A 13,333-nucleotide genomic window follows, 5' to 3' on the forward strand; every position below is an offset into this window, starting at 1 on the left:
CATGAAGGTACCAGCAGAGGAACAAAGGCATGCGGGTCCCGGGGCTGAGATCTCCAAGCCTACTTGGATCGGAGCTGAACATCCTCCACCCAGATCCTCCAAATTCCATTAGGCACGGGTCACACCCACCAACTGGCCCCTGGCGCCGTGTAATCCCATCAGCGGCCAAGACTCAGAGACTATAAAACCCAGCTCCCGGAACCACGCGGCCACATTCGCGGCCGCACAACATCTTATTATGACATCTTATTATCCCATTCCTACTTTGGACAAACTTTGGCTACCGAATGTAACCTGTCCACATGGCAGAGTCTGGCAAACTGCCCGTGGCATACCCAATATGCCAAATACCAGTAACAATGATGGGTCTCATTTTCCTAACTCTGAAAGAGCCTTGAATATGGCACTTTTTAAAAAAATCTCAGGGCTTGGACGAAGGAGACGTTACTGGAGCCAACTCAAGGCAATAGACGAAGCTTACATATATATGTGTAAGAATAACCTTTAACAATATATTAGTAATTTCATAGATACTATGAGATAGCTTAATGGCCCCTGGGTGAGATACAACAATCTTCACAGTTTCCTCTAAGGAAAGTTTTTGGAGCATTTTCAGCAGTTTATTCATAATAAACAATACAAAATAAATTATTTTGGTTCTGCTTTGGGGCAGGGGTTGGGATTCAGGGCAGAAACATCCAAAATATGTGGTGGGAAGGTATAATGGTGGTGGGATTGGTGTTCGAATATTAAATGCAATCAAATATTGTGAAATACTTTATAAAAATAAAATAAAATTTAAAATAAATCCCAAAACCATGTCCGAGCCCCCTGACCCCCCCCCCAAGTATATCCAGGAGTGAGCCCTGAGCAGAGTCCAAAATAACAAGTGAGCACTGCTAGATGTTGCCCCCAAACAAAAACAAAAGAATAAGTTGTAATGACAAGGGTGGTGTTGCTTATATAAGAGATTGGCATGGATTAAGGACAGCAGAGACTATTGGCCTCTCTCTTGACAAAAGTAAATATCCATCTCACCCATAATACACAGCTGGGTATTAAAACAAGACTTTATATCTTTTCAAAGAAAGCTCTTAATATATGTAAATGAGGAGGAAACACTCTTTTAAACAGCTTTTAAAAAGCATAAAAAGTGACAGAAAAAATAATAAAATTTACTTTTAAAAAAGTCTGTAAGCCCCACAAAAGTATTTTCTGTTTTGTCCAGTTTTCAAATATGCCACGATTGCTCTCAGGAAAGAATGCCCATGTCAGACATTCTGCCCCCCACTCGCTCCTCTCTTCCCCCTTTGAGCCCCCTTTATCCTGGCTTCGGCCTTTCACGAGCCTCCCTCTGGCCCTCCTCTGTGACCTTCTTAATAAGAATATCCTTGACACTCTGGGGACTATCATAATTCATTCCATTTTCAAACCTGCTGGACACATTCCTAAATCAATGTGGTTTTCACAACTCTTTTATCATCTCTGTATTGTACAATTCTGTAATGAAAAGCTACTTGTTCTCTGGAGGATGGTAACAGGACACTTTCTGGCGTATGCATCTCAGCATCTCAGTGCCTTGCTGGGTGGCAGGCACCCATCACCATGTTCTTTCCTCTCATGCAGGTACTTTGCAGAAAGAGACACAGCAGCTGCCCAGCAAGTCCTCTCCGACTCTCTTCACCCCAAATGCAGGTAATTGTTGAGAACAGAGCACATATTAGGGCCCAGGGTGACAACTCAGTGGACAGAGCCCAGGCAGGAGGTCGTGGCATCCCCCACCCCCCCATATGGCTCCATATGGGAACGACCCCTGAGCACTGATGAGGGAGAATGAGCCTAATCTCCAACAAGGATCTGGGTTTGATCATTGGCTCCACGTCCCCCTCCACCCCTCCACCTGTGTGTCCTGATGGCCCTTCGGGTGTGGCTCCCACACAGGAATGAATGGAAAGGAAGGAAGGAAGGAAGGAAGGAAGGAAGGAGGGAGGGAGGGAGGGAGGGAGGGAGGGAGGGAGGGAGGGAGGGAAGGAAGGAAGGAAGGAAGGAAGGGAGGGAGGGAGGGAGGGAGGGAGGGGTGAGGGAGGGAGGGAGGGATGGGTAGATGGATGATGGATGGATGGGCAAAGACACTTTCAAACTAGTTCTTCAGTGAGATAGGTCAGGCTTCCTGTCCTTATTCAGCACTCAGGGGTAGAGGCAGCGTTCAGCTAGGATATGAGGGATGTACTAAAGGGACTGATAACCTCCCTACTGTTGAGAAGGCTAAGGAGGGGATGTGCAAAAGGGCGAAAGCAGAATCTAGAAGATTCCAAGCAGAATCTAGCAAAATCTAGAAGATATAATTCAGTAAGCATGAAGGAAAGTAGAGGGGAGAAGCAAAATCTGCCAATCAGGGACCGACTGAGAAAGTTTGTGTTACTGAGCTGTGTTGCTGTTGTTGTTAATCTCTGTCCTAAATTATATGCATTTTCATTTGCCTTAATTTTTTTCTTTAACTGGTTGCATGAAGAGATATCACTAAAGAGGAAATAAGGTATTTTTTCTTTGCGTTTGTGTTTTGTTGCTTTTATTTATTTTTGAATAAGATGGGTAAGAATTTTAAGGAAATGTAAGTTCATAAAAATCTTTCACAAAGCAATCATTTCCCAACTTTTTAATCAAATACAGTTAATTTTGTTTGGACTATGCTTTTAGAGTGGGAAAATCAGATTATACCAACCTGGCGGGGCTGGAGCGATAGCACAGCGGTAGGGCGTTTGCCTTGCACGCAGCCAACATGGCCGACCGAAGTTCGATTCCTCCGCCCCTCTCGGAGAGCCCGGCAAGCTACCCAGAGTATCTCGCCCACACGGCAAAGCCTGGCAAGCTCCCCGTGATGTATTCGATATGCCAAACACAGTAACAACAGTCTCCAATGGAGACGTTACTGGGCCCGCTTGAGCAAATCGATGAACAACGGGAGGACAGTGACAGTGACAGTGACCAACCTGGCATAAATGCCTGAGAGCCATTGAGAGCTGGGTCCACCTCTGGCTGGAGAAACCCTTTCCAATTTTCCCCTGAAAGCCCAGCTTGCCCGCCTGTGCCCTGCATCCATGCCCCATGTGTCTGCCACTAGAGATGCCGGGTTTACTGTTTCCCATAGTAGTTACTATGTAGTTCCTAGTTAGTCTGAATGTTGGATAAATCCAAAACTTGATCAGACTGTTTTCCATTTTAGAATCAGGCTGACGTGAGGACCCTCTTCCCATCTTACTCTTATGTTAAAAGCCTTATTCAGCTACATTTTATCAAGTTACACCACACATCCAAAATTTATATTTGCAATCTTGTATAAGGTTAAATTTTCATCTTCTTTACTTTCATTTGAAGATGGAAACCACTAACATCACTTTATTCTTGTGTGATCCATTTCATGGTGGGTGGCACGATAGCACAACGGTAGGGCATTTGCCTTGTGCGCGGCCATCCTGGCTGAGCCGGGTTCAATTCTTCCACCCCTCTCGGAGAGCCCGGCAAGCTAATAAGAGTATCTCGCCCACATGGCAGAGCCTGGCAAGGTACCCGTGACATATTCGGTATGCTAAACACAGTAACAATAAGTCTCACAATGGAGATGTTGCTGGGCCCACTCGAGCAAATCGATGAACAATGGGAGGACAGTGCTACAGTGCCATTTCATGGTCAAAGCCCAGGCAGATATTTTCACTAGGTTTTCAGAAGCCCCAGCTCATGAAAACTGGTGGGTGCTGAGTGCCTCCGGAAGCACTTCTAGGAGATGCCAGGCATAGAGAACCCCAAGTGGTCCTTGGGACATCAACAGAAGCTTAAACTGTTTTTTTTGATTTACCATCCAAGGGAGATTACTTTTGTCTCTGAGCCATAGTTTTATCTCCTTATGGGCCACTGGGGAGAGATTTTTGAGGGTGTATATGTAAGAAGAGACGTGAATGTCTGTGGAAATAGCAGGTAGATAGTTACAGTCCTTGGTCCCTCAAGCTACAGTATGCTGATTGGATACAGTTCAAGTATTGGTCATTTCAAAACTTGAAGATAAATGTCACTGAATACAAATCAGAATGTGAATCAGCATCCTCATCGATGTATTGATTGTGGCATAGCACAGATTCTGTAATTTCTGTTCTTAGAATTTTGGATGTTCAGTGAGACAAGGCAGAGCCATTATAAAAAGCTCTTTCTCTCTGCCTTTCTGCTGTATTCCACACCCACAGTTCTCTGAACATCTGTTACTGAGCCCCGAGTAACTTGAGGGACAAAAGTGATTCAGGTTTGAAAGATAGAATTTTGACAATTTTTCTTTGTGTGTATGAATTTGTGGGGTGTATTGGGTTGTGTGTGTGTGTGTTTCTTAAGAGAGATATTTGTTCTGTTTGGACCAGAATATCCTATAAATAAGCAAATGCATGAAGGTGGTTTGGCATTTTTTGGTAATGGTAATGGTAAGGTAATGGCCCTCCCGTTAATCGTCGATTTGCTCGAGCGGGCCCAGTAACGTCTCCATTGGAGACTTTGTTGTTACTGTGTCTGGCATATCGAATACTCTCGGTAGCTTGCCGGGCTCTCCGAGAGGGGCGGAGGAATCGAACTCGGGTCGGCCATGTTGGCCGCTTGTAAGGCGAACGCCCTACCGCTGTGCTGCAGAGGTTTAATTGGGCAATATAGAAATACTATGTAGCACTGTAGCACTATCCTCCGGTTTGATTTGCATGAGGGCACCAGTAACATTTCCATTGTGAGACTTGTTGTTACTATTTTTAGCATATCAGATACACCACAGGGAGCTTGCCAGACTCTGCCATGCAGGTAGGATACTCTCGGTAGCTTACCAGGCTCTCCAAGTTGGATGGAGATACTATATGTTTATGAAAGTTTTGTTGAGAAGAGGTGTTCGTAAATATGCTTACATGAAGTTTCTTAAATTCACACCTAATTTGTTTTAGTTTGAATGAGTCTTTTAAGATAAAAATCTCTTGCTGCCTCTTTGGCTGGTCAGTTGATTGGTGAGTCGGTGGTTATGCTTTTTAAAGGGGTGCCATCTTTTATGGGCTGGAGCAATAGCACAGCGGGTAGGGCATTTGCCTTGCACACGGCCGACCGACCAGGGTTTGATTCCTCCACCCCTCTCAGAGAGCCCGGCAAGCTACCGAGAATATCTCGCCCACATGGCAAAGCCTGGCAAGCTACCCGTGGCATATTCAATATGCCAAACACAGCAACAAGTCTCACAATGGAAATGTTACTGGGCCCGCTCGAGCAAATCGATGAACAACAGGAGGACAGAGCTACAGCGCTACAGTGCCATCTTTCATGGGAGTGAAGGCGGTTCCTTTGCATCCTAGCTAGTCAACTGCAGGGCAGGAGATACCTAGAATTAAATACTAATTTTGCATCCTGGTTTTGTGGGCTTGTGCTCTGTGTTCTCTGTGTGTTTCTAATGTATGATTTGCAGTGTGTTTCTGAAGAATTCACTTAGTAGGAAGCTAAAGCTAAAGATAGCCCCAGTTCTAAATTTTTTAATTTTAAATGCTAGTCACATTTTTTAGTGTCAAACACTGAACAAAGGTTACATAAGGAACAAAGAATAGAGGTATTTGGTTTCTGCTTGAGGATTCTGGCAGTGTGGACTGAGAATGGAGGGGACAAGCTGGAGGATAGGGAAAGAGGATGTGCCGCAGTATTTCCAGAATGCTCCTGTGAAAGAACCCTTTTCCTCAAATAGTCTTATTCAGTAACTCAAATTTAAAACAGATCGAAATGGAATTGCTCTGGTTCAGCTGATTTCGCTTGGCTAGAGGAAATGCTTGTTAGCACTTGCGAGAACTGAATTTATAACCCCCCCCCCCACTTTCCGCTCTCCTTCCTTCCCTCCCTTTATTTCTCTAATCCAGTCTTTTTTTCTTCTTTTTTTGTCATTGAAACATTTTATTTGGCATCTCTTGTATGCCAGACCTACAAATAAGGCTGAGTAGGACAAAAACCCTGAGATGAAATGAGATAAAATTCAATGGGGAGTCCAAAGTGGAGATGGGGGTGGGGATTTACAAAAAAAAAAAACAACTTTTTGTCTGATAAAAGAATTTCTTGAATGTTTGGCCTATAGGGCAACCTCCTGCTGCCTTAGTACAAGAGAAAGGTAGTAAGTAGCCTGACCCTATATTATTTTATTTCCAGGCTCCAAATATCTTATATTTGGGCTTTAACATTTCATTTGAGTACGGTTTGCCTTACAGTCTTCTCTGCATCTAGTCAACAGTTTTAACATAAACATAAAGGAGCCTAAGTACCAATTAGAGACTAAATCGGATTAATTCATTTTTGCAGCAAATTCAGCAAAGCAGAATGGGAGAAGAAAAGGATGGATAAAGCAATCGGGTAAGTGTGGGATTGCACGGAGACACTCCACCACTGAACCTGAGCATGGTGGGAAGGGCAGGGATGCGAAGGCACTTGTCCTGACGGAAATGTGTCATCCTGTTGGGTTGAAAGGATTCAGGGTTTTGATTTTTGTTTTCGGGCCACACCTGGCAACACTCAGGGCTTAATCCTGGCTCTGCACTCAGCAATTACTCCTGATGGGATGGGAGGACCATATGCGATGCTGGGGATCAAACTTGGGGAAGCAAACTCGGGGTGGTTGCATGCAAGGCACACGCCCTACCTGCTGCACTGTATCTCTAGCCCCTAAAGGATTGAGTTTTTGTATGCGTTTGCATGATGATAGGATACTCCTTTGACCCAAAGAGATTCAGAGAATTCTAACTATATGGAAATAACTTTCAGAGATCGTCATATAGAATTGTGTTTGGTACTTTTCTCCTAAGAATTTCTATCAACAGTCAGACTGTTAGATAAAAAATTTACTTTAGATTTTCTGTTTTATATTTATTTTTAATATACTGTATGGGAATCCAAGAGGTGGTACAGCAGGTCAGGTGCTTGCTTTGCATGTAGTCAACTGCATATGGGTCCCAAGTCCCTCCAGGAGAGACCCCAGAACACAGAGCCAGAAATAAGGCCTCTGCCCTACCGGTGTGGTTCAGAGACCAAATGCCCAATACAACAACTATGATTTATTATGGAAAGTTTATTATGTGAAGATAAACCAAAAAAACTCTTCAATCTCAATACTCAAGTACACCTATATTAATGTTCTTGAGCCTTTCATTCTACAGTTTATGTGCATTTTCTTATTATATACATAATATTTCCAATCCTGCTTGTCTTTAGAAATATAGGTTTTTTAATTTTCAAATATTGAGAGCCCGGCAAGCTACCGAGAGTGTTGGATATGCCAGACACAGTAACAACAAAGTCTCCAATGGAGACGTTACTGGGCCCGCTCGAGCAAATCGACGATCAACGGGAGGGCCTTTACCTTTACCTTTATTTGATATAATTATAATTGAGGGGCTGGAGCAATAGCACAGCGGGTAGGGCCTTGCACTCGGCCGACATGGCCAACCCGAATTTGATTCCTCCGCCCTTCTTGGAGAGCCCAGCAAGCTACTGAGAGTATCTCGCCTGCACGGCAAAGCCTGGCAAGCTACCCATGGCGTATTCGATATGCCAAACACAGTAACAACAAGTTTCATAATGGAGACTGTACTGGGTTCGCTCGAGCAGATCTATGAACAATGGGAGGACTGTGCTACAGTGCTACATTATGATTGAATTGACTACCTTCCAAAAGGCTTTTAAAATCATTTCCATGTTTTTACCATTATAAATAATGCCATAATGAATATTGTATATAAGCTATGTTAGTTTATTATTTTTTTCCTCTCATACCTGGAAATGAAATTACCTTTTGATCACTCTATGACCTCTCAATTCTTTTGATGCACATAACTGAATTTTTCTGGTAAATTACAGAATTCCGGATTTTGCTAGGGAAACTTGCCACAGTTTAATAGCAACAAAATCAGATTATTATTATTTTTTTTTCTTGGAAATGCCTATTTCCCATCCGTGATACACAGTTTTGTGATTTACTCTTCGCAGATACTCATTTGCCATTGTGGGTATCAATATCACTGACCTGGCCTATAACCTCCTGCTCAGCGGAGCTCTGAAAACTCATTTCTACAACATCGCTCCAGAAGCCCCGACGCTGCCTCACTTCCAGCAAACGTTCTGTGAGTTTCTAGCCACATCCCCATTACCACAGGCCTCCTAGGAAGGGTCGGTGGGGGCCACACCTTCCCGCACCAGTTGTGTACAAGCCTTTGAGCTTCGTTCTTTGCTTCTGATTTTTTTTCATTGTTGCTGTTATTTCTTCATTCAAAAGTCTGTCCTTCTGGGGTTTGTGTGTGAGATGCAAAATAGGTGTTAATTTAAAGAAATTTAGAAAGATGTGAGTGGAGAGAAAAAGAAAGAGGGTGGAGAAGAGAGAGATGGTCAAGAGAGAACATGGACTTTTCCAGAGGGGAAAACAGCCCACCTGACGTACTCAGGAACCAAGGATTTTTCTTGCCTAAAGTCCAGAGTATCAGCTGCTGCTCAGATTTAAAGCCACCATCTGTGTCTTTCCAGCTCTGATGCAGAATGTCATGGCAGTAAGGATGCACATGGCCTTCTGAAGACAGCTGCGTGACCCCAAATTATGTTTGCTGACTTTTCTTTTTCCTTTCTCTTTTTGGGTCACACTCAGTGGTTTCAGGGATTTCTTTTGGCACTACACTCAGGGACCGTGCCTGGTGGGCTCAGGGATGCCAGAAATTGACCCAGATTGGCCACAAGCAAGCAAATGTCCTCTCACTGTACTATCACTCTTAGCTTTTTATTTAGTCAAAAATACTAACCAGCAAGCAAAGATTTTGTTCCTTATTTTGATTTGGGGGCCGTCCCCAATAGTGCTCAAGGGATCTTCCTGGTTCAGTGCTCAAGAGACAGTGCAGTACCGGAGACTGAACCCAGACCTCCCACATGCAAAGCCTGTACTTGGTCCATTAAACTCTCCTCCCCCTTAGGGATTCTTTATCTTTTGTGGAGTGGGCACACCCTGTGGTTGCTTGGGGCTTACTCCTAGCTCTATGCAGGGGGATCACTCCTGGTGGGCTCGGAAGCATATGGGATTCTGGGCATCAAAGCCAGTTAGGCAGTGCGCAGATGCCCTACCCATTACTATCTCTCTGGCCCCCAAGGATTATTCCTTGGCTGATTTTTGGAAACAGCAATTCCCCTGTGACAGGGCCAAGTGACTTGGGCTCTCAAGGAAGCAAACTGTGCCCTCAATTCATTGTTCTGCCCTCAAGAGGATCCAGTTCTGTTTCCTCTGCTAAGTTCGTTCAGTTCTCTGCATCTCTGCATGCATCTAAGCTGTCTGCTGACTGAGCACAGTCAAGCAAGGCACACAGGCAACAGTGAAAATGCTTCAGGCTTGGTCGGGAAACCAGTGTTCAGAACAGGTTCTTCATCGACGTGGGGAAAGCAGAACCCAATGGCTTTATCATCCAGGAGTCAAGCCAGACTCCCAAGATACCCTGTTCCTACCTACTCTTTTTGCTCTCTTCTAGTGTTAAGACAAAGAAAAATTGGTGTAATGTTCGGATTCTTTTATGTTCTGACACTCTGCAAGAATTGAGCTTGCCGGAAAAATATCTACAGAAAAATATCTAGGTTGACTTAAAAAAAACCTCAGCTTTCAGTTATAAATGAGATGGAGTGAAAGAGATATGGGGGGAATAGAACACAATGAACATGTTCTCATATCAAATGCTTAACATTTATTTCTTATTTATTTGTTTATTTATTTATTGCTTTTTGGGTCACACCCGTCAATGCACAGGGGTTACTCCTGGCTCTGCGCTCAGGAATTACCCCTGGCAGTGCTCAGAGAACCATATGGGATGCTGGGAATCGAACCCGGGTCAGCCGTGTGCAAGGCAAACGCCCTACCCGCTGTGCTATTGCTCTTGCCCCTTAAAATTTATTTCTTAAGTTTTCCTAATCCCAACCATGTGTAGGGCTGGGAAGCTTAAAGAGCTGGGCATGCATCGCCTGGCATGCAGAGGACCCTGGCTTCATCGCAGTACCACATGCTCTCTGGAAACTTTGGTAAACTCAGTACTACTGTGGAGGACCCCCAAATAGATCATGCACAGACCTCATCTTTGAGACTTGAAAATCATTTGAGTATGAAATTATGTTTCAGAACCAGGAAGTCTCATGAACAATTTTGTGTAACTTACTGGCCAGTCTGTGTTGTTTGAGTCGATTAATAATGTTTATTATCCCATAATAGCTTCCCAGAACACATTTGATTTGCTGAGGTAATTTTAAACTGCAGGTAAAACAAATATCAAAATAAAGCAGGCCAGGGGCTGGAGTGGTAGTACGCAGGTAGGGTGTTTTCCTTGCACGCGGCCGACTCAGGTTCGATTCCCATATCCCATATGGTCCCCTGAGCACCGCCAGGAGTAATTCCTGAGTGCAAAGCCAGGAGTAACCCCTGTGTATCATCAGGTATGACCAAAAAAAAAAAAAAGGAAAGCAGGCCAAGTGGAGTTGTTTCCAAAAGTCGACCCATGCTGCTAATTCAGTTACAAGGCGCAGGCTGAAGTCGCCTGTCCCCCTTTCAGAATTTGCCCCAGAGATGACTTGTACTCAAGAGAAGGCAGCATTAATTCTTCCAGCTGGAGAAGAGTCCAGAAAAATTCAAGGAGAGATTCCAACACTCCTGAGAAATTTTGCAGAAAACTTGACCTGCACACTTTAACGCAGGAGCCCAAGAGCATTTGCTGTTTTGGGATCTGTTCTCTGAGCTACCTGGGTGCTGCCTTGTACCTAACATCTCTTTCCATAGTTGGGGGGATTTTGATTGAGATGGAAAACATTTTTCCTCTCATGCCCTCATGCCTCCTGTGCCTCTTCCCTTCCAGGCTACTTGATGCATGAGTTTCATAAATTCTGGATTGAAGAAGACCCGCTGGACATCATGGAATTTAACCGTGTGCGGGAGAAGTTCCGCAAGAGGATCGTGAAGCAACTGCAGAACCCCAACATGGCCCTGTGCCCACACTTCACAGCCTCGGAAGGTTTACTCAACATGTAACCACCTGCTCTGGTTTGAACAGATCCCCAAACACTGCCTCGCTGTCGTGTTAGATCTTCGCCTAGGTCCCAGTCCTCACTGAATGCACACAGTGACCGTCTGCATGCCTTTCCATGTGTTCCTCTCTCTGTCCTGATAGCCAGATGCCCAGGCTGCCTGCCACCTGCGGCACCATGCAGTGTTACATCTTGCCTTGACACCCCCCCCTCCAGGTATGGAGAGAGTTTTCTATTTTTTTAAGATTGTTTTTCTCCCTCCTCATACTTCAGCATTTAAAAAAAAAATGCAACTGTATTTCTCCTCGCTGTATTTTGTAAGTGAGAGACTTAGCTTAATCTTGTTCTGTGAAAGCATTTAATTTGTTAATATTATTCACGGTTCCCACTGCTAGCTAGCTTTGTAAGCCAGGCTCCTGCTCGGACCTCATTCCAATAAAGTATAAGACTTAAAAAAAAAAAAACTACAGACAGACACATGATAAGCCAAACCATTCCTGCAAACCTTGCTGAGCTTCGGGAAAAATGTAACAAGTCTTCCAAGATGCAAATGTAGGTAGTACTGCTTTTGTTTGACATACCGCAGAACTCAATTGTAACTTACCCCCAGCTGCCAACGCGCACTAGTTATCCCCAGAACAAATTCCTTTATCGCCATCCTTTCACTGGCATAGAGGCCTCATGTGTCATGATGCAGCCTCAGGGAAGATGTAAACCTAATTCAGAGACTGGGCCAGGTCTTCGCTGTCTGCTCAGGCTTACTGCTTCTTCGGCAGATCCCAGTAACTTAGAGTGCTGCCCGTTTGTTTCTTAGTGTTGAAGCAACACTCTTAAAACAATTTGAAAGGAAATGTGTTGCAAGGGCTCTGATGATCCATCCCAAGTCTTGCAAAGACCGGCCTTGTCTTGGTGGAAGAAACAAATAGCTTGGCCAGGAGACAAAAATCAGATCATTCCACAACTGCTAAGAGACCATTTGAAAAACCATGATTTTGTTTGGAATTATGATTGTCGTCTGTTGAATAGTATTTACCATGGCATTTCATACCCATGGTATTTTATACCTTCTGACTATCAATTTTAGTATTATTAGATGTTTGTGTAATCACTGGCTTATTTAACTGAATTTTGAGCACTGCCTAACTGTCAGTTATATGAATAAATTACCCGTCATTCTACAGGAACACAGAGTGGATTTCATTTGAATATTTTTGTGCGCCACAGTTTCTGAATATGCAAATATGTGTGTGGGTAGAATGTCAATCCCCGACACAGAACAGAATGTAAATCAGGTACCTCGAGCTGTCACTCAGTGTCACCAGGTTTGAATTAGTATGTCAGCTACAACCAGAGACTTTTGGCCATCTCTTTCCTAAGGCGCTTTCAGGGAAGAATGGGATTCACCTTTGTCTTCTTCGGAGCTTCCTGTATGCCTGATTCTGGTCAGCTGCCCACAATTCCCGTTAGCCGTCCCCCCTGCACCTCCCACCATCACTTCCTTCATCCCTTGCATGCCCTGCGCCCTCTCTGAAGAGTGGGAGGGAAGGAGTGGACTCCTCCAGACTGTGCATCCAGAGCAAACAAGAAGATGCCTGTCCCTGACGCTGTCCCCATCCCTGTCCCTGTCCCTGTTCTTGTCCCTTGAGATCACCATGTCAGTGCCATGCAGCCACTGCCCAGGGGAGAGCTGTTCCCATACGCAGGATGGCCCTTGTCAGCTTCAGATGAGCCCTGTGCCCTCCCTGCCATAGTGACCGCCCCCCCCCCCTCCTCGTCATGGTGGCCCCGTGTCTCTAGTGTGTGGCACTTACACTAGCTCTGTTGCTTCCGCTCCCAGTTCTGCAGTTCCTTGCTGTGGGGCCTTCTCTCTGTTTCCACATCAGCCAACTCTGCTGTTGTTGTGTTACTTGATTTTCCCTTCACACCTCTTTGTGGAAGATGCATTTCACTGGGGCAGGAAGTCAGGTGCAAAAAAGGGGAGAAGGCTTCAGGACCAGAAAAGAAAGATGGTTGTGAGTGTGAGATGATGTGTGTGAGTGTGTTTGTGTTTGTGTGTGTGTGTGTGTTGAGCAACGGGGTTGACCAACTCAAATGGAGAGGATGTAGCAAGCTTCTTCCAGGTTCTCCAAACATTGACCTGCTTTGATTGACATACATCCCAGGAGTGTAGAAAGAAAACTCTCTGACACACCATTTCTAAAAATCATCATATTGCTCTCAATTCTTGTTATTATAATGAAAAAACTATTTCCTGGGCCTC

The 13,333-nt window shown here is 44.5% G+C and overlaps 1 protein-coding gene across 1 annotated transcript in view; it reads left to right on the forward strand.

Moving 5' to 3' along the window:
* Positions 1-11,644, forward strand: part of ELMOD1 (ELMO domain containing 1) — a 59,206-nt gene extending 47,562 nt beyond the window's left edge. The window contains exons 8-11 of the mRNA XM_056114967.1: positions 1,627-1,695; positions 6,346-6,396; positions 8,026-8,159; positions 10,905-11,644. Of these exons, the coding sequence (XP_055970942.1) occupies positions 1,627-1,695; positions 6,346-6,396; positions 8,026-8,159; positions 10,905-11,077 (427 nt within the window). The 3' untranslated portion in view covers positions 11,078-11,644. The remainder of the gene's footprint in view (positions 1-1,626; positions 1,696-6,345; positions 6,397-8,025; positions 8,160-10,904) is intronic.
* Positions 11,645-13,333: the final 1,689 nt, after the last annotated feature.

This window comes from Sorex fumeus, unplaced genomic scaffold (assembly GCF_029834395.1).
Source record: "Sorex fumeus unplaced genomic scaffold, SorFum_2.1 ptg000028l, whole genome shotgun sequence".
Taxonomy (NCBI): domain Eukaryota; kingdom Metazoa; phylum Chordata; class Mammalia; order Eulipotyphla; family Soricidae; genus Sorex; species Sorex fumeus.